The 21,268-nt window shown below is 54.0% G+C and overlaps 3 protein-coding genes across 3 annotated transcripts; all 3 read right to left on the reverse strand.

Annotated features, from left to right (window-relative positions):
- Window positions 1–6,924: 6,924 nt before the first annotated feature.
- MIND_00402000 (FAD/NAD(P)-binding domain-containing protein) lies at window positions 6,925–8,496 on the reverse strand (the record flags this gene model as incomplete). The annotated part of the gene is made up of 2 exons (XM_037360845.1): window positions 6,925–8,052; window positions 8,104–8,496. 2 exons carry the CDS (start codon window positions 8,494–8,496, stop codon window positions 6,925–6,927), a joined length of 1,521 nt encoding a protein of 506 aa, XP_037223730.1.
- A 9,722-nt stretch (window positions 8,497–18,218) lies between these two features.
- MIND_00402100 (uncharacterized protein) lies at window positions 18,219–19,311 on the reverse strand (the record flags this gene model as incomplete). The annotated part of the gene is made up of 5 exons (XM_037360846.1): window positions 18,219–18,782; window positions 18,838–18,884; window positions 18,933–18,964; window positions 19,011–19,234; window positions 19,285–19,311. The coding sequence occupies 5 exons, from the start codon at window positions 19,309–19,311 to the stop codon at window positions 18,219–18,221; spliced, it is 894 nt and encodes a 297-aa protein (XP_037223731.1).
- A 372-nt stretch (window positions 19,312–19,683) lies between these two features.
- On the reverse strand, window positions 19,684–20,998 carry MIND_00402200 (uncharacterized protein; the record flags this gene model as incomplete). Its single annotated transcript, XM_037360847.1, has 2 exons — window positions 19,684–20,192; window positions 20,245–20,998. 2 exons carry the CDS (start codon window positions 20,996–20,998, stop codon window positions 19,684–19,686), a joined length of 1,263 nt encoding a protein of 420 aa, XP_037223732.1.
- Window positions 20,999–21,268: the final 270 nt, after the last annotated feature.

The following is a 21,268-nucleotide window of genomic DNA, read 5'->3' on the forward strand; positions in this document are numbered from 1 at the left end:
CCCCCGGGCCCTTGAGCTGCGGAGGTCGCGTTCAGACATAGACGCCGGCGACAGCAGGCTTTTCACGCCCGGGCCTGAAGAGGTCATTGAACTTGGGAATCTTTGCGGCACGGAGAGCGAGCCTTGGCGTCTGTCATAATAATCCTTGCTGTTGTTCTGACAAGGATGACGAGCGGGCTGATTGGAGCCAATTGGATACATGCCGCTTGTGCTGAGGGAAAACGGTACTGTAAATATGCTGATGGACAGATTGGACACGCGGCATGAATGCTGCATGGAATACACGAGGTCTTGTCATGCCACTCTTGCCTCCCAACCATGATGTCCCAGCTCTCTCCCATTTTGCCCACCCCGACTTATGAACCTCTGTCTCATGCGGTCTACATAAATGCATTTGGCAAGCAATACAGTGGCAGAGGGAGGGTCTGGGCTCACACATGACAGGTGGCATTGGTGGGGCAGGCGGCCCTGCAGCGGGTGGGCTAGGTGGGATGGGTGAGGGGCCCCAATTTAGCCTCATGGGGCAGGCCAACATTCAGTATGTGCTCTTTTATATTGCTTTCTTTCAATCACTTCTTCATTCAGTGTACATAATAAAGAAGATACAGACAGCAAGTCCAATTTTATATAATGTGTTTTTCTGACATATACTATCAGATATCAGGAACAAAGTCAGAGCATGGATTGCTCCTTTAAATTTTTTCATCCGCCAGAGTGAAATTAATGCACTTCGACTTCGGGTGGAGAAAACAGGAGAGTGGTTTTTGGCTCATCCAAAATTCAAAGAATGGGAGGCAACAACAGGGAAACTATTATGGTGCTCTGGCATCTGTAAGTAGGGTTGTTCATACTTAAACATAGGTGGTGCTCATTGCAAATAACAGCTGGAGCTGGAAAGACTGTGCTGACGTAAGAGTGATTATAATCAACTGAGATCCAAGCTGAACTTAGCTTTAGGTCCAAGGTTGTGGAGTATCTGCAAAACACATACAGTGATAAAACTAGAGGCATTGCATGGGTTTATATCAATTACAAGGAAGCAGAAACACAACATGATGCAAATATATTAGGGGCCATGTGGGCACAGTTATCTTTGGACCAGGAAATTACAGAGGCTACAAGTCTCTTTAATGACCTTCATACCAAGAAAAACATCCTACACATTCCCCTCAAGGATGTTCAGCAACTCCTACAAATATCAACAGCAAAATTCTCCCAAGTTTTCATTGTGGTTGATGCCCTAGATGAGTACCCAGGACATGGACAGCTATCTCTTGTTAAGAAACTACTTGCTATTGGAGAACATCTTAACTTAATGATAACTACCCGTCCAACTATTATGCCTCTCAAGGAATGGTCTGCCCTAGAAATTAAGATTGCTGCAGAAGCAAAAGACATTGAGACATATATTCATATTAAAATAGCTGAAGATGATGACTTACAACAGCTTGTTAATAAAGATCAATTGTTGCAAGAAGACATAGTAAAAAAGATTACTTCCATGGCTGACGGAATGTAAGTGTTTGAAAACCTAACTGAGCTGTGTTCCTAATCTGATTCATATTATAGGTTTCTATTAGCCCAATTGCAGCTTACCCTCCTTAAGGATGCCATATCAGTCAGCATGTTACAAAAGCTTCTTAACCTGAATAGGATACCAACATCATGGAGCATTCAACCCTGGAAGTGGGTATCTAAATATGAAATCAGTCCCTTATGGATTGCAGTTGGAGGTGATCTACAATACATCTCAGAAGAAAAGCTGAAAAGTGAAGTGTTGTCATTAGGAGCAAATATCAATGTATGTAATAAGATTGCTGGTAGTGCACTTCATGCAGCAATGAAGGAGAATTATATTAATCTTATGGTATTTCTCCTGGAAAAGGGTGCTGATATTAATATAGTCAGCCAGTCTCATGGAACACCACTTGAACTAGCAGTAGCAAATCACAATACTACTGCTATTGATATGTTACTTTGCCAAAAGGCTAACATCAATATTCTGACTCAAACTGATAGGTCACTACTGCATCAAGCAATAGCATCCCTTGCTATAAATATACAGTACCATGGGCACATAAGAGATATAGAGATGAGAAGAAGTGCTTGTACAATCATCTTATCACTTTGGCAATATGGTACTTCTATCAATACCATATGTGAGTGTAGAGTAGTTCTTTGGGCTGCATCCTACAGTGAAGCCACAAGAGCCAGGAATCTCAGTCTAATTAAGAATGGTCAGGTAAACACGGATGACAAAAGATTTGAGACAACTATAGAGCTTATGCTCAGCAAAATGGAGGATGATGATGGGATGGCCAGATACCTGGTAACAGCACTTCAAGCAGCAGCTTATGGGGGGTCTAGAAAGACTGTTGCATTCTTTTTAGACAAAGGTGCTGCTATAAATGGGAAACCAGATAAAAGTGATAGTTTTCTACAGTTGGGAACAGCACTTCTGGCTGCAACTATCCAGGGATCAACAGAGACTGTAGAGCTACTTTTGAACCAAGGTGCAGATATGAACTTAGTTGATGGTTGGTATGGAACAGCACTTCAACTTGCAGCTTTCCAGGGATTGATAGATCTTGTAAAGCTGCTTCTAAACAAAGGGGCTGATATTAACTTAACTGGTGGCCAATATGGCACAGCACTTCAAGCTTCAGTCACCCATGACTCAATAGAGATTGTAGAGCTGCTTCTAAACCAAGGTGCTGATGTCAACAGGGTTAGTGGTAAATATGGAACAGCACTTCAAGCTGCAGTTTGTTGTAAATTTGAGGAGATTGTCAAGCTACTTCTGCATAAAGGTGCTGATGTCAACTTGATTGGTGGTGAATATGGAACAGCACTTCAAGCTGCAGCCTCCCATGGCTTAGCTCAGATTGTAGAGCTGCTTCTTCAGGCAGATGCTGATGTTAACTTGGTGGGTGGCACAGATGGAACAGCACTTCAAGCTGCAGCTGTTTGGGGGTTCACCGAGATTATAGAGATGCTTCTGAATAAAGGTGCTGATGTTAACCTGATTGGTGGTGAATACGGAACAGCACTTCAAGCTGCAGTGTTTCAGGGCTTTACTAAGATTGTGGAGAGGCTTCTGAATAAAGGTGCTAATGTCAACTCAACTAGTGGTAAATATGGAACTGCACTTCAAGCTGCTGCCTCCCATGATTCAATGGAGATTGTACAGCTGCTGCTGAACCAAGGTGCTGATGTTAACCTGGTTGATGGTAGGCATATTAAAGCATCTCTGAAAAAAAAAAATGCAGATGTTGATTTAGTTAGTGGGGAGCATGAAACAGCACTTTGTCAGTGTGATACTTAATTCATCAAGAGACAACAAGGGATTTCTCAAATTAAGATACTGACACTTGTCTTGTGATACCTGCCCTCTCTGAGCAATGTTTTTAATGCCCAATAACCCATATGTATTTTTACACAGAATAAACACAATTTGTAAGAATGAAAATTTCTCTTAAAAAACATCAGATTTGGAAAGAAGCCTGTGAAAAACTGTAGACAGCATCTTCCAATGGACAAATCCTATTGAACTTGGGCTAAAAGCATGAATCAAGTACTAGCATGAAGGGCCTCAAAAGTACTATTGATTGATCAGATTTTCTTGATTATTACCATGTGATATGATTACCATATTGACCATGCAGTTATCGAGAAGAGAGATTATTTAGCAGTTGTTAAAATGTAAGGTGGCTGACTTGTAAGTTTGGTGACTAGCTCTAGTGTGTGATTCCGATTTCGAAATTTCCCTGACAGTTGCAGCGACCGTTTCAGCCGCGAGATATATTTGACTAAATGCGGTGTGATGTCAAAACAACTGTTCCACGTCAACTGATTATATCATCATGTGACTTATAATTGGGACATCAGTCAGTAAACTGCCTGAAATGAAGGGCCAGTGGTTTAGAGGGGCAAAATCATGCAACTAGTCTCTAAAGTAAGCCTTTAGAGTAGGTTTCTTGTAGAACAAACAGGTTTATCGAGGTTTTGAATAGGTGATGCCATTAATAAATATGACCTTAGCATATGATGAATCATCATTATATTAACTTAGTTGTAGTAGGTGGCAGATATGGAACAGCAGTTCAAGCTGCTACTGATTGATCAATGGACATTGTAGAGCTACTTCTGGCCCATAAATAGCACTCCAAGCTGCAGCATATCGGGAATGACTAGAGATTGTAGAGCTGCTTCTAAACAAGGGTGCTAATATTAACTTGGTTGGTGCCAGTGGTCAATATGGAACAGCACCCCAAGCTGCAGCTGTCCAGGGAGCAACAGAAATTATAGAGCTGCTTTTGAGCTGGGGTGCCCATATTAATTTAGTGGATCGCCAATACCAAACAGCACTTCAGGCCGTAGCATATAAGGGATCGACACAGATAGTTGAGCTACCTCTGGATCAAGATGCGGCACTCCCAGTGGCAATATATCAGGATAAACCTGGCTGCTTCCAGGGGATGATTCTGACAATGACTCCTACTATACAGTATGTGAAGGTGACTATTAACATATCTACTCCTAGTTTTTTGTAGTTGTTTACTTAACTGCTCTATATGGCTTGCTAGCTTGTTATAATTTCAAGAGTATATATTAATGTAACCTCTTCTTTACCCTGCAACATTGATGACCTCTTCCAATTCCAGTTGCACAATGCTACCTTGCGTAGTAAGCAGAGTAAGTATCAGGATTTACAGGGGAGTTAGTTGTGAATTTGAAAAAAAAAGCTATGGAAAATGATTTGTTCACTCAAACAAATTTACAAAATGTGTGTAAAATTATCAAGGGGGGTTCAAGATCCGAATCACGGATATAGGGTCAGAAAGTTTTTTTCTGACCCTCCGGGGACCCCCCCTCCTGCCATATAGGGTAATATGTTCCCACGATTAGCATCATGTGACCACTGATGCGATCAAAAATTGGCATAAAAATTTAATCTTTATGAAACTTTTTTTTTCAAAAAAAATTATGTATTTGTATATGTATGTGTGTAGGTATCTATATACCGGGAACCCTTAAATATACATGGCAGGCCATATCACTGTTCAATATGTTCACCTCTCATCCATTACCTGATGATGGGCCTGTGATAGGGTATACTATCCAGGCTCATGGGCCTGAAAGTATATAGATATAAGTATGGGGGTTGTGAACTATAGAAATAAGAGTGTATACACTATATTTTCAGTGTCTTTACACCCATATAAGGCCCAAATCTTTTATATATAAAAAGTTTTTTTTACCCCCGGGGACCCTAGGGATCGGCACCGGACCGTACCATACGGCGTACGGTTACGGTACGGTGCCACCGTACCCGTACCCGTACCGGGGTTCTAGGTCTCTGGGTACAGTACGGTCCCTTACGGGACGGGGGCCGTACGAGGCCGTACCGTAGCCCGTAGTACGGCCCGTATACGGGTTACGGTTGATGGCTTGCCGAGACACCTCAGCAAGCCATCAATCAGCCCTATGTAGATGTCGGCATGGGAATCCGCTTCCGCTGGAAGCTGTCGACAGGTCGGGGCCTGTCGGGCCTGCATCCGGGTCGTCAGACGGGGCAATCCGGCGCCGGACCGGCCTTCGGTGCATCCGACCGAGCCCTCGCTCAAGCCTCCTGTGGCCAACATACCCACCAGTGCCGCCCCATGACAGCAGGCGGCCGGGAGATCCTCCACACTACCTCCTCCACTCCCTTGGTGATCCAAAATAACCACTGGATCACGTTGCGAGGGCCGGCACCGTACCGTATGACCGTATACGGTATTACGGACCGTACCGTATCCGTAATGACCCGCGCGAGGACGCGGTACGGTACGGTGACGGTCCCGGTTCGGCCGTAAATTTACGGCCGTAACCGTATACGAGTTGCGAAAATTTCAGCAACGTCACGCGGATGCACAGCATCCAAAAAGGAAATTCATGCACGTGATGCCGCCTTAGGTCGGGATTGATGCGCTTCACAGGGTGGCATATCATTAATATTATACTTAGCAAGTTGACTGAGAAATTAGAATTCATTGTAAATATTTATTACATGCCGACTACAGTGGTTGACAGGCGAGCTTAACTCAGTGCAGCTCAACGGCCGACAACCACTCGCCCGGCCACACCGCAAGCGCCGGGCATTCTCCGCTCGCCATCCCACCATCAGTCATCCACTCCTGGTTCACGATCCTCTCCCCAGCGCCCACTGACACACGTTACACCTTTCTAACTCGGACTCCCTTCCTTTGGCCGGCCTCTGATTTGCGGACTCCGAGTCCTCCGCGACCCGGCCCCGCCAAAACAGCAGACTGTCCGAAGCGGTGACAGGCACGCTGCATCCCTGCCAGCGATGCCACCAGGCCCGCGCGGTGTCCGAGGGTGCTTTGCATACGGAGCGCGATGGGCCATGCCACCCCACCCCAGCCTGAGGAGTCACTGGCGGTCTGGAGATCGAGCGCCGACTCCGCCGCCGCGTGTTGGAAAGGTTGGGTGGCGGCGCGATGCCACGGGGGATTTGGGGGAGAAGCCGGTTGGATGGGCCTAGTGATGCGGAAGGGTGGCAATTGGCGGTGTGGATGAGGGTAAAAGGAAGAACGTCAAGTGTGACTCAGCAGTCACTCATTGCGTGATGGGCGGGCGGCGGGACCATGTGATGCCATTACCCGTTTGGGAAGGCATGTGACGTTGCTGAAATGTTAATACCTCCGTATACGGTACGGTGCCGATCCCTACCCCCCCCTCCCCCCTACCCCATGTGCCTGATAAGGATCTTGAACCCCCCTTGAAAATTATGACTTGCCGAAGGTGTGGGTCACCCTGCTTTGGGAGTGGTTGATAGTCCACTTGAAAAAGGCACGTCTCTATATATAATATTATGTGGGCATAAGTACCAACAAAAGCCCCAAACCCAAAATCACCGACTCAGACCTTCCCCTTGATATCCTTATTCCCCAGCCCGCTAATCTTCCACGCCAACAACCTATTCACCGGCGCCACCCTTCCCGCGGCCCAGATAACGTTATTCCGCGCCCGGCTCTTCCAGTCCATCCCGCCTTTCTCGACCTGCATGATGTCCTCCACGAGCGTGACGACCTGGTACGCCACCGCGTGTCTTCGCGCGGCGTACACGTCCATCGCGTCCGGTCCGGGCCCGGCGGGTGCGGTCAGGTGCTCGTGGATGGCGGCCGCGAGCTCGGCCCCGTCGCAGATGCCGAGCGCCATGCCCTGCCCGCCCGCCGGCGCGTTCCCGTGCGCCGCGTCCCCGATCAGCACCGTCCACGCCTCCCTCCCCTCCGCGCGCTGCACCATCTTTTCGACCAGCGCCGGCCGCGTGCGGTACCGCGCCGCATGCAGCAGCTCCTCCACCTTCACGACCCCGTGCTCCGTCTTCACCACCGCGCCCGGCCCGCGCGTGTCCAGGATCGCCTGCACGTACGCCAGGTCCGGGCTGCTCGGGGGCGTCTCGCCGACCCCGAGGTACAGCCGGAAGAAGTTCTTCTTGCGCGGGTTGGGCGAGTCCGAGAGGAGCGGCGCGGAGAGCACCATCCCGCCGCCGCCGACCATGATCTGGATGCGGTCGCGCGGCAGGTTCGGCGGGATCGGCTCCGCGAGCAGCACGTCCGCGACGACGAAGCTCGGGTCCGCGGGGGACGGCGCGGACGGCTGGCGCGTGAGCGGGTTCAGCAGCGCGATGCCAGCGAGGAACCGGATGGTGGAGTGGTGCCCGTCGGCCCCGACGACGTAGCGCGCTGTCAGCGTCTGGCCCGAGGCGAAGCTGACCACGTGCCCCGCGTCGGACGGGGTATACGAAGTAACGCGCGTGTTCCAGTGGATGGGCACCCCCGCGGCGGACAGCGCGGCCCGCATGCGCCGCTCGGCCTTGTGCTGCGTGAGGAGGAGCATGAACGGGAACTGCGTGTACTGCGCGAGGTCGTAGAGGCGCAGCCGGAGCAGCTCTCTCTCCGCGAGGTCGATGGTCGTGAACGTTTTGGAGGGGATGCCGTCGCTCAGGAGGTCGGTCACCAGTTGTGGGTGGGTGGCATTCAAGGCCTACAGCCCTCGTGAGGGGGGGCTGGAAAGGGCAGGAGAAAGGCGACGCACCTCCAGCGCACTAGCCTGGATCCCGATCGCCCGCGAGCTATTATGCCCCGCCTCCAGCGCATCCACAAGAACAACAGGTATACTCCGCGCCGCGAGGCCCAACGCGCACGCCATCCCGCTCGGGCCCGCGCCGACGACACACACGGTCGTCGCCTCCGGAAGGGCTGTTTCCGCTGGCATTTCTCGCAGTTGTGAGGGGGAGGGGGGAGCTATGAAGGGGCGTGTGGGTGGGAGCGGGGCGTATATATCCGCGGAATACCCGTTGTCGCGGCTACCGGCTGCCACTGCGATACGGCAGTGATGGAGCGCGGGTGATTGATGCAATATGTCTGTCAGCGACGACAGCGCCGCCGCCTTCGCTGTCAAAAGACCGGGACCGTCTGCGGTGCGCATTGTCTAGACGTGGAACTTCGCGGGGTGAAAAATGGATGGGTACGAGGTGCAGCGGCCAGAGGGGGGCAGGAAGGGAAAGCTATAAGTGGCGCAGACCACCGGCGACACGATATGTCGCCGCGTCGCGAGTGTGATACGCGATGCGATGCGATCGCGGTCGCTTGCACGGAAGCGGCGTTTACCTATCCTAGCCTTATGTATGCAACCGTCCTGGTGGTGCCTGGCGTACGTACGCGCGCGCGTTTCACCTCCCTGCACGGCAGGGTGGGCGGACGAGACGGGCGTTGCCTCATTCGCCCGTCCGCCGAGAATAGAAGCGATCGCACGAAGCAAAGAAGACGGGAAGGCGGGAAGCGATCGCGAGGACGACGGGATCCGAACGGGGCTCGGGGACAGCGGCGATCTCGTCGGGAAGATCACTGAGTGCATGATTGACTCGACGGGCGGCTGGTCCGCCGTCCGCCGAGTAGTAGGGCGAGAAGTGCAAGTGTGGAAGCGTGTTTGAACTTGAAAAGTCGACGAGGAGACCATTGGCAGTCCGCGGAGGTCCTCATACTGCCACATACCTTGCAAGCCCTTGTCTATCCCAGCCCCGCTGACTCCACGCCCGCTCCACTCGCAATGCTCATCGTGGAGCCCGGAGCATCTCCTCGCCACTCGCTCCGCCCGCCGATGCCGCCGGCCCGCCATGCCCACCTCAATCCGGATGGCCACGGGGGGCGAGTCGCGAGCTGAATCGCCAAACGCACGCCGGACGCGTTATCGACATCTGCGCATCGAGACATCGTGCAGGCCTAGGGCAGAACCACCCCCTTCCCTTCCACGCGCGACTCGCCAGGCCCCAGGGGCAAGGGCTGGCTCGCCACAGCCCTTCGCAGGCGGAATGGCCACCGCATACCCAGGACGGGCGTGGTCGAAGGCAACCTGCGTTGCACAAGCTGCAGAAGAACGCCCTCGGATGACGCCGCCGATGACGTCGTTGCGCCCATGAGCCGTGCGTCACGTCATCGCAACGTCACCTCATATTCGTCTCGTCCGTTGTTGGCCCAGCCTTGGCCTCGCCCATGAAAGGCCATGGCCATGGCCTACGCACTCTAGACGCCGGCGGCTCGATCGGTTCGGGCCGGCGCCTGTACTCTCTCACTACCCACCAAAGGCTATGTTTTTTTTATTCGGCTGGTCGATACATGTAGGCGCGAGGCCGGGGGACATATTACACTTGTGAAAGGCAAGCACAGAATAAAAACCACAGTTTCTTGTGCCTTTTAAAAATATTTAGATCAGGTTTTAGTGGGTATTCTACATTTGAAGAAAGGTGTTGGATGAACCACACTAGTAGTAGGAGTCCCACACTGGTTTTAAAACGTGTATAAAGGCATTTCCCCCTGAGCTTACTTCCCGGCATTTTACTGGCTATTCCCAGTGCACCCAGTGGATGTTCTTTGGAATGCTTCTGCAGACTGAAGTTCATTACTCTAAACCCTCCAAAAATATAAAAAAGGAAAAAAAAAAAAAGATCATCTTTTCATAGGCTACTTATTGATTTTTCCTGAAAAAAAAATTTCTTTAGAAACTTGAAGGATAGAAAGGTGATTTTAAAGCCAACCATTACATAGTAGTGCTGACCAGAATTATATGATATGAATATATTATGACCTTGGCAGATCACTTTAATATGATTAATAGTGGCACGACTAGACCTCGTGGGTACCGCGCGGCATTCATCAGTCCATCACATAAAGCTGGCACATATATAATATCCATGATTCAGAGTTTGAACCCCGATTCACCCACGGATTATACGGATGTGACAACAGGCAGGAAAACAGACGCGACAGGTGTACGCATCTGTTCCATACCTGCTGGTGCGTCTGTTTTCGATGGCCCAGATGTGACACCACAACAGCAATCATGTCAGACTGCGGGTCGGGCCGTGCAAGGATCTCTCCTAAGAACGCGCGCCCGGAACAGAACGGACGGATAGTCGGGCCCGCAAGTATGGTGGGTCGGGTAGATCTAAACCGAAAGGGCCCGTGAACTCGGTCCCTTGTCGCTATCGGTGGTCGAAGGTTCGAATCGGGTCGTGTCAGGCCCGATGAGTCGATAACGCCTCCTTGCACAGAGTAAGGTAGTTCTTCAGACGATCTAAGCGATAGAGTAAAGGGTACACTATCGCGTCTTATATATGCGGGCCCGCAAAGAGGGTAATCGGACACCCTGGCCTCTCCTGCTCCTCCTCGTCCCCATTCCTGGCTGCAGAGGGGACGATCGTACATCCCTTGCAGGCCAGGCGCTACTCCTAACCTCCTAGCACTCCTCCCCAGTCCCCTTGTGTCGAGTTGGGCTTGGCGACGGCTGGAGGCGCCGTTCTCGGTCATGTGCTTCCCACGTGTGCGTTCCTCCTACTGGGGCGCATGTTCCCCATCGTGACATGCTGCGTGCTACGGGCCCGGGATGGCCCGACACCAGCGCCGGAGCGGACGGTCCGGGTCTTATCCGTGACAAATCAATTGATTGGCCGGGTCTTATCCGTGACAAATCAATTGATTGTATCACACTGGTAGTTAATATTCCTCTGAACAAAAAATAACCCTAACCAACCCTAACCAAACCCTAACAAATAGTTACAACATTAACTCAGCATTTCCCCCAACAGCATACTGTAGTAATTTATTCAATTTGGCACCCCAAAATGGTGTGACATCGGCACCGAAATTAAATTAAATTTTTTTGATGCTTTGATGGGCATTTGACATTCGGCATCTGGCTGTGGGCCCGTGACACGCCCGAAATATTTCGGCGCCGGAGGGCCGGTGTGACACGTGACTGCCAAATTGAATAAATTGCTACAGTATATAGATGTACCTTTCCCTTATCCTAACCCTAACTAACCAAACCCTAACCGAACCTTAATCAACCCTAACCAACACTAACAAATACTAACAAATATTACTTAAAACAAAATATTCATGTTTCTACTGTTGCATCTGTTTTTGGACCAGACTGTAAGGGCAACCCCGGAGGCCTGAGATCAAGGTCCTAGCAGGGGAGGATCCAAAGCGTGAACATTGGTAAGCGAATACAAATGAAGCTGACCTAGCAGGGGAGGATCCAAAGAGAAGAAACTCTAAGGGTCCGCCTGCTAGGTAGCTGACTATATACTGCTTGTCCGTAGCTGCCGCTGTCGGGCACAGAAGGCTTGGGCGGCGTCGCAGGCGAGGTCCCAGGGCGACCGTCGGGGGGGGCGTTGACGGATCGGTGATTGTGCGGGCGAGATGGAGGGCCGGACCGGAGACGGAACCGGAGTCGGACCGGAATCGGAGGGGTCTCCGAGGGGCCGAAAGGGAGGTTCCCCTGACATCACCCCCCTTTGAATGCGGCGTCCCGACGCATAGACCGGAACGGAATCGAGTCGAAGGTCGGGGGGCGATGTGTCGTGGCTTGCCAGGGTACTTACGATAGAACTCCGCAATTTTCTCCGGGCGAAGACGCGGTCGAAGCGGACCCATTGGTCGTGCGATGCGTCGTAGCCTTTCCATCTGACGAAGTAGTTCAGCCGCTTATACCTCACCCTTGCGTCCAGGATTTCCTCTACTTCCCACTCCGGGACTCCGTCCTCGAGGTCCGGAGGGGGCTGGTCGAGCCGGGCGTCCGTCGAAGGGGTCGTCCTGAGCGAGCTCGAGCTTGACGACGGGGAAGACCGGGTGGAGCTTCGAGTAGCGCGGAGGGAGGTCGAGCTTGTAGGCACCTTTGCTGATCTCCGCGACTATCTTGAACGGCCCAAGGCGGCGATGGGAGAACTTTTCCGAGGGGCGAGTCGTCCTGATGTCAGAGGCATCCAGCCAAACACGGTCGCCAACCTTAAACTCCGGAGACGGAGTCCGTCTCCGGTCGTAGTAGCGCTTGTACTCCTCTTTGGCCTTAGTGAGCGGCCTTGGCTTCAGCCAACACCAGTGGCGATCCGGTCGCGGAACTCGTTCACTGACTCCATGGCGGAACGGACTCCGGGTTCGAAGCCCATGCGGGAGCCGTCCCGTGTCCGTCATGAAGGGGACCTGCTGCGTAGAGGAGTGAACGTGGTTGTTGTAGGCGAACTCCGCGGCCGGAATCAGCTCATCCCAGTCGTCCTGTTGGTAGTTGGTGAAGATCCGCAAGTACTGCTCCAGCTCCTGGTTGACGCGCTCTGTCTGACCGTCTGTCTGCGGGTGGTACGCGGTGGACGTGGCGGGCTTGATGCCGATTAGACGCCAAAGTTCTCGGGTGAAGTCCGCGATGAACTGCGAGCCGCGGTCGGAGACGTACTTCTCCGGAGTCCCATGGTGCCGCCAGACATTCCGGTAGTAGAGGCGGGCTGCCCCTACTGCATCGACCGTCGTATGACACTCTGAGAAGTGGGGCGCTTTCCGAGGGTGTCAACGGCGACCATGATCGCGTCGTACCCATGGGCTTCGGGAAGCTCTACGATGAAGTCGACGGAGACGGTATGCCAGCGTCCGGAGGCGTTTCCGTGGGGTGCAGTTCTCCGTGGGGCAGTCTCCGGAGTGCCTTGGTGCGACAGCACAAGTCACAGGTCGCAACATACCGGCCGATATGGCGAGACATCTGAGGCCACCAGTAGTTCCGGGAGACCAACTCCAGGGTCTTGAAACGACCTGCGTGTCCGGCGACTCGGGTGTCATGGCAGAGCTCGATGATGCGTCTCCGGAGGTCCTTGTCTTTTTGGTACGACGATCTTTCCTCGGAAATGGAGAAGACCGCCGGAGACGGCCCACTCGTCAGAACGTGAGGAGCGGGGGCCTCGAGCTTGACCTTGAACCTTAAGAAGTTGCCGGGCCGCTAGTGCGACGGGCTCCTCCAGGTCAGGCTCACCGGAGAGGGCATCACGGATGTCACGGAGGAGTTCAGAGCCGGGACCGGAAACGGAAACGCCCTCGAGTGCGCGGACGTGGAAGAGTTCAGGCCGCAGAAGGACGACGTCGGAGTTGTCGGAATCGACTCCGTGGTCGGGTCTCCGGAGAGGGCGTCAGGCCGACCCATATCGCGGCCAGGTTTGTGGTGCAGCGTGAAGTCGAACCGGGAGAGGTACAGAGACCACCGGGCCTGTCTCCGGTTGAGGTGTTGCGTCTTCCTGAAGTACTCCAAATTCTTATGGTCAGTCCAAATCTCGACAGGGTGCGCGGCGCCCTCGAGGAAGTGTCTATATTCCTCGAGTGCGCGGATGATCATGAGCATCTCCTTGTCGTGGATTTCGTAGGTGCGCTGGACATCATTTAAGCTTTTGGAATAGAATGCTACAGGGTGCCACTTCCCGTCCGGGGCGGATTGTGAAAGAACCGCCCCGTCGCATAATCAGAGCTGTCCGCCTCGAGTCGGAAAGGCCGTGTGTCGTCCGGAATCGCCAGGACCGGTTCCGATGTGACCGCGTCCTTGATCGCTTGGAACGCGGAGGCCTCCGCGTCGCCCCAAGTCCATTGCTGGTCCTTCTTGGTGAGCACGAAAAGAGGGCGCGCAAGGGTCGAGAAGTCCCGAATGAACCTGCGGTAGAAGTTAGCGAACCCGAGGAACTGCTGAATGTCCTTCTTGTTTTCCGGAGTCGGCCAAGCGGAGACGCCTGCGACCTTGACGGGGTCCATTTCGACGTGGTTGTGGGAGATGATGACTCCGAGGTACTCGATTGACGATTTTTCAAAGTCGCACTTCTCCGCTCGGAGGTACAACTTGTGCTCTCGGAGTCGCCGCAAGACCTCCTGAACAATCTGCCGGTGTTTCCGGAGGTCGGAATGGGCGATCAGGATGTCGTCAAGGTAGATCATGACGTCTCCGGAGAGGATGAGGTCCTGAAAAATGTCATTCATCATCGTTTGGAACGTCGCGGGAGAGTTTGTCAGGCCGAAATACATCACCAAGGGCTCGAACAGGCCTCGGTTAGTCCGGAAAGCCGCTTTCCACTCGTCACCTTCCTTGATCCGGACGTTGTTGAAGCCCCAACGGACGTCGAGTTTGGTGAAGTAACGAGCGCCTTTGAGCCGGTTGATGAGGTCGTTGATCAGCGGAAGGGGGTACCGGTTTTTGACAGTCATCGCATTGAGAGCACGGTAGTCCTGGACGAAGCGGAGTCCGCCGTCCTTCTTCTTGACGAAGAAGCCCGGAGACGCCATCGGAGACTTGGAGGGGCGAATCCGGCCCGTCGAAAGCCCTTCCTCGATGAACGCGTCGAGCTCGCGTTGCTCGAGGGGCGAGATGGGGTACACCTTGCAGTTGGTGGGCTTAGCGTCGGGGACGAGTTCAATGGCGTGGTCCCAGGCTCTCCGCTCCGGTAGCGTGTCGAAGGACTCCTTGTTGAAGACGTCCTGGAACTCCTTAGCCCAGTCCGGGATCTCGGAGGGCGGAGGGGCGGAGTTCCTGGCGAAGGCTTCGGCCAGGCGTTGCGAGACAGTACTGCCAGCGCGTATCTCCTCCGAGGGGCGGAACGAGGTGTAGAAGATGCGGTCACCATCTTCAAGCTGACCATCGTCATCGTCGTCGTCGGAGTCCGGCGTCAGATCAGGCAGGCCGGAGTCGTCACCGGAGACGGAGTCGTCTCCGTCATCAGACCCAGAAAGGTCCATGGCGCAGACCGAGGGGAACGGGCCGGAGCGGAGACGCTTCTGAAGCGACCGGAGTCGCCGCAACTCGGTCCGTTCGACCCGCTCTTCCTCACGGCAGGTCGAGCAATTGCGGGGGGCACCGTGTCATCTTGACCTCCTTGGTTTCCCAATTGATCTCTGGGTTATGTTTCCGCAACCAGGAATACCCCAGGATGAGGTCTTGCTTGCCAAGATGGGTGACGGCCAGCTGAACTCGTTCGGCATGGCCCTTGTAGCGCAGGACCAAGTCCGCGATCTGTTTGATGGAGCCAGCGTCATTGGGGGTGCCATCGACATTGAAAACCGGAATCGGCTGATCGAGGGTGCGGACCGGAATGCCATTCCGAGCAACATAGTTCGTGTCAATGAAGTCGGAGGTGGCACCACAGTCGACAAGCCCAGAGAGTGAGAGCTTCAGCGCGGTGGTGGTGGACTCGAGCTCTAACGGGAGGTGGAGGGAGTTCGCCCCAGGGGCAGCAGCAACGGTGTACTGCTTGGGCAGTTTCTTTTCCCAGGCAGTGAGGCGGCGGAGGACAATGACCGGAGTCGCGGGCGGAGTCGGAGACGGAGTCGAGGCGGGGGCAGGAGAGGGTGTGTCTTTCGTTTCGGGCTCATTGTAGGGCAAGGAACTGCATTCATCATACAAAGAGGCAAAACGATTTATAGACGCGAACGAGGGCACACCAGTCACTCGTCGCGGGGGACAAAATCCTCTCCGGCCATCGACTCCGCTGCCGTCTCCGGCAGGGCAGCTGTGTCCGTGTAGCGGGCGATCAACTCCGCTAACATCTCGTCACCGAGTTGTTGGATCACCTCGTCGAGGATGTCCATTGAGCGGACATCGGCGGGGAGGGGGCAATCCCGGGCGAGATGGTTTGGGTCGCCGCACCTGAAGCAGGCGCGACGAGGGGCACCCCGAGCCCTGGTGCGATCCAACTCCATAGGGACGGGAGCTGGAGGCGCCGGAGCGGGGGCGCGGGCCGCGGGTGGCACGACCGGAGCCACCGGGCGGAAACTGGAGCCGGGATGCGGTTGACCGGAAACGGAGTCCGAATCAAACCGCCAGGCGTCTTGGGGGCGGCTGACTTGATCAGCTTGGCCCGGACCAGGGCCTCGTATTGACGGAAGGCCCGGGTGCGCCAGCTAAGGTAATCCCAGAGGTCCGGGGGGTCGTTCGAGGACGTGATTCCGTTGTTGATCAGGGGGTCAAGTCCGTGGCGGAACTTGGTCACCTTGACCAACGCGTCTTCGAATCCGGCGAGGTCCATCAGGTCCTCGAAGTCGTCGGTGTACTGGTAGACATCCTTTGTGCCCATGTGATAGGCGGAAGTCTCCAGTTTGGAGAGAGCATGATCTTGCTCGTTCTCCTCGACGAACCGGAGTCGAAACTCGGAAACGAACGAGCCCCAGGACGGAAACGGAAACGGGGCTTTGCTTCCGTGGCGCTCCGCCCATTGCTGAGCGGGTCCTTCTGCCATAAACGACATGGCATAGCGGACGGCCTTTTCCTCACTCGCCTTTCCGTTGACCACGAAGGCCTCAGGGGCAAGGCGGGCGTAGGTGCGGACCGCGTAGAGAGGAACGCGGCCGCGTTTCCGGTCGCCGTTGAAGGTGAACGGGGGGTTTGGTCGCAAGACCAATTTTGAGGCGAGGTTGATGTCGCCAAAAAAGGGCTTCGAGTCGCCCTGGACCGGAGTCGGAGTCGGAATCGACGTCTCCGGCGATGGTGTTTGGGGTCCGCCAGCATTATTAGCGGCGGCAGCGGCAGCGGAAGCCTGGTTGGTGAGTAAAGCAAGGGCCTCAGTTAGGCTATCGATTTTCGCCTCGAGTGAGTCCAGCCGGGCGTCTGCGGTAGGAGTGACTCCGGACGGCATGACGGGTGCGGGGACCACAGGAGTAGAGGAGGAGGGGACAAGTGGCAGGGGCGGTGACGAGGGCGGAACGGACTCGTACTCGAGCCTGAGTCAGCGCCGAACCTGGCAATCTTGTCCGGTTGATCCCGTAGAGAGTTTCTTCTGCTGTAAGGGCAACCCCGGAGGCCTGAGATCAAGGTCCTAGCAGGGGAGGATCCAAAGCATGAACATTGGTAAGCGAATACAAATGAAGCTGACCTAGCAGGGGAGGATCCAAAGAGAAGAAACTCTAAGGGTCCGCCTGCTAGGTAGCTGACTATATACTGCTTGTCCGTAGCTGCCGCTGTCGGGCACAGAAGGCTTGGGCGGCGTCGCAGGCGAGGTCCCAGGGCGACCGTCGGGAGGGCGTTGACGGATCGGTGATTGTGCGGGCGAGATGGAGGGCCGGATCGGAGACGGAACCGGAGTCGGACCGGAATCGGAGGGGTCTCCGAGGGGCCGAAAGGGAGGTTCCCCTGACACAGACTGTTGCATCCAAGGGGGTGTCACGTGTCAAAAAGTGACAACCAGGATGGTCGGTCGGTCCCCCCTCTGGACCCTTAAAAAATTTTTTTGGTAGAAACTTTTTGGCTGAAATGGTAAGTCAAAATTGTCTTAGGATGGGTTACAAGTACTGTTTGGTGCACTATACATCCATAATTAAGTATCAACAATCTCACAAGTGGTTATTTTTCAGTATCTCATCATCAGATGGAACATTGTGACAAATCAGACCATATGGGGATGGATATCTGTACTCTGGAGTGAGATTTGTAAGACAATGACTATATCAGGACTTTGTCTACAAGATATATATATAGCTAGAAGTCTATGTTTCTATTAATGTTCTTGGAAATTCAGAGGACTGACTGAGTTTGATGCTATCAGATCACATGACTGTGTAAATTATCTTCCTAATATGGTAATGTCACGTCACAGTCACGGTCGGTGGGTCCCCTGGAAGGGCTTAAACAAAAAGTCCAACGTATGTTCCGTTATTTTTTTTCTGATACCCCCTTGGTTGCATCTGTGCCCGTGTGTTGCATCTGAAGGTATAAATGTTGCATCTGAATGGATGTCCAAAGGAAGTGTCACATCTGTTTAACTGCCTGTAGTCGCATCTGGTGTGTCCGGCACCCACGGATCCACACTTGGCTCCACATTCCAATAACTATGTTTATTTTCTTACATAGATACCCGATGTTTAGTACCCGTGAAGTTGGGCCGCGCCGGACACATAGCTGGGCGGGGGCTGTGTCGCTGCCCGGAAATGTCGGAGCTCATCGCGCTGCAGTTGAAGCTCCTCCTGTACGGACTGCACCTGTTGTCTCAGTATCGCATCACCGGCCGGCGCAGGCCCCCTTGTCTGCATATCGCTTCCCACGCTGCTTAGACTACGCATTCCTCGCTTTAGCTCTGCCGGGCTGCGCTCCTCGTGGCCGCGCTCCGCTCCGGCAAGCCAGGGACGCGCTGAGAGTTGTGATCGCACCGCGCGCATCGATTTGCGACGCCAGCACAGATAAGCGCCGATGATTGCCACAGCCACGAGCACAGCCACGATGGCCCCGGCGATGATCGCCGCTTGACGCGCGCCACGGTGGTGCGCTTGGGAAATGTCGGAGCTGGAGGATGTTGGCGGAAGGCGGTGCGTCGAAGACGCCGTGGTGCTGGCCTGGGAGCTTGGGGAGCGGGAGCTGTCGGCGGACGAGGTGGCGATGGTGCTGGCCTTTGCGAGATCGAGCGCCGCTTGAAGATCAAACACGCTCGCCTGTGATGTAAAATCACGTCAGTAGGGTATACTCTCTTGCGCATACGTAACGTACCGTAGGGGTCGCCGATGCCATCCGCATTGCCCATGACGGGACAGCGACTTCAGATGAAGTAAGTGTTCTGGGACACAGCAGATTCTGGCGCTTACCAGTCCCATTTTTTATTGGAGGCAACGTGGGGCTTCAATGTGGATCAGATTATTATAACACTTGAAAGCGCCACGTACGGTGTATCGGCAGAGCAGCTTTTCGACTCAGAATACACTCCCCAGGCTGGGCCAGGGCTTGCGGCCTGCCCGGCGCAAACATCACAAGCAGAGCAGAGGAAAAAGGCCAAAGTGCTGCATTCACAGTGCGTCGTGCTTGCAGCAATACTGGCGCCATATTGAATGGGAAGGTCGTAGCAGAAGTTGTTAGCAACATCACAGGGACCTTGGGCATCCGCATTGGCCTTGAGCAGATTTAGCAGAAGCCAAGTATATCAATAGGTGTAGAAATTACCAGTGAGCTACAGTTTAGACCAGACATGATAGTAGAGAACGAGGGAGGCCTTAGAAGTTGCCCTTCACGGTGCAAAACCTTGTCGGGTTTATATGAGTCTATCAAAGGGAAAGCCATCTTTTTCTTGATCTTCTGCCGATTTTGTTATTATGCGGACCTCACCCTTTGGCACTGGCAGCAACGATCTCCAAGGAATCAAAATAGCACAGAGTGTTTCAAGGGGTGATATGGAGTGAGCGGACATTCCAGAACCAAAATCCGGACTACAGGACACTTACTCACATTAAAATCAATTAGTCCAAAATTTTGAGCTAGGACCTTTGGTCAACCATCTGATCATTGGAGGTGTGAGGGCACAAATTTAAGGTTCGTGGTTGAGCGGTGAACAAATCATCAGCGCTAAGCGAGGGACCCCGGAACGTCCGCCAACGCAATCACCATGTCTATATCAAACCTACCGCTGGCAGTGACGAGCGGGTCCAGAACATGGGTGCGGAAGTCGCGTTCGACCTCACACATTTTCAGCCCGTCTTCGCCGATCTCGCCGCTCCCTGGACGGTGGTGGCCGGCCGCGAGCCCATATTCATCCTCGACATGGCGCCGACAGCGGATATTGAACTCGATGCGGCGGAGACGCGGGAAGGGGCTCGACCAAGTGGCGACGAGCGCTGCAAGTCGGTCCATCGCGTCCTGCGGGAGGTCGCGAAGGTCGTCAGGCGTGATGTCGGGAAGATCCAAGGTGAGCACGGCAAGATGTGGTGAGAGCAGACTTGACTGCGAGAAGAAGTTCGGAAGGGTGTACATGAGGTAGTGATGCGTGCTGCGCCACGCATACGAGGTCGGCGCGGGGCAGAGACGAAGTCTGCGGAGAGCGGTGTTGTGCCGTAGTTCGACCAAGAGGGTTCTGTCTGAAGATAATATTTAACGCGGATATTAATTATAAACGGGGTAGTTTCATACCATTCACGTCCCGAACATTCAGTTCGATCAGGTGCGCCCCTAGTCGTTCGAGATAGTTAGAAAGATCGTCAGTTCCTGCTTGTATCCTGACGACGAGCTTGGACGCCCGCGGCCAACCACTCTCTGCTTTCAACCAGGATAAAAAGTATCTCTGGCTTCCGAAGCCTTCATCTGCTGGCCACAAATCGAATTCAAACAGCTCCAATTCGATGGGCGGTCCCTCGGCCACCGGCAGCGGCAACGCCTCGAAAATTTCCCCCGAATTCGATGCCCAGACCACTTGGGCTACGCAAAGTCGCCGCAGGTTCGGCAGACAGCGCAGCATCTGCGTAAACCGGTCGAAGGTATCGAATCGGACGTGGCGCAATTCGAGGCTTGTCAAGCATTGGACGGGAGGGAATTCGAATGCGATGGGCGACTGTGTGAGCTTGAGCACTGCGAGAACGCTAAATCGCCCGAGGAGGTCGACGAGCGTGCGTAGGTGGACGGGGTTCAGCGGGGACGACACTTGTAGCTCGCGCAGGTAGGCAAAAAGGGTGTTTTCCGGCGTTTCCACGTGTCTGACGAAGAGGCGAAAGTTGAGCGGAGACAGGGAGAGTTTCGACGGGAGGTGATGACGGCTGGCGGGGAGCCAGGCGCGGCAAACGAGCGAGCAGGCCCGCAGTGTGGGGAAAGAGGCGGAGGGCGGCGAGGCGGAGAGGTAGATCTGCTCGATGATAGAGTCGGTGATTTCTGGGGGAAGCGCAACAGCCATTGGAACCCGCCTGCCAGAGGTGGTCGTGGTGGTCGTTATAAGCAGGATGGGCGTTGGCAGCCACAGCCATCATGTCGAGTCAGATGTCGTCGGGCGGGACCTGTACTTCACCGAGGACGTGATGGCGTATGCCCGAGTCGTCTGCTGTCTGAGGGAGAGTTGTGAGCCTGCGTCAGGGGGGCCGCTGCAAGGCGAATGCGATCACGTACTTTGCCAGTGCCCGTCGAGTTCCACCACCTTCACCTTCTGCCCCACATCCCCGGAGCGCCA

This window comes from Mycena indigotica (genome assembly GCF_014461135.1).
Source record: "Mycena indigotica strain 171206Taipei chromosome Unknown Mind.scaff0003, whole genome shotgun sequence".
NCBI lineage: Eukaryota > Fungi > Basidiomycota > Agaricomycetes > Agaricales > Mycenaceae > Mycena > Mycena indigotica.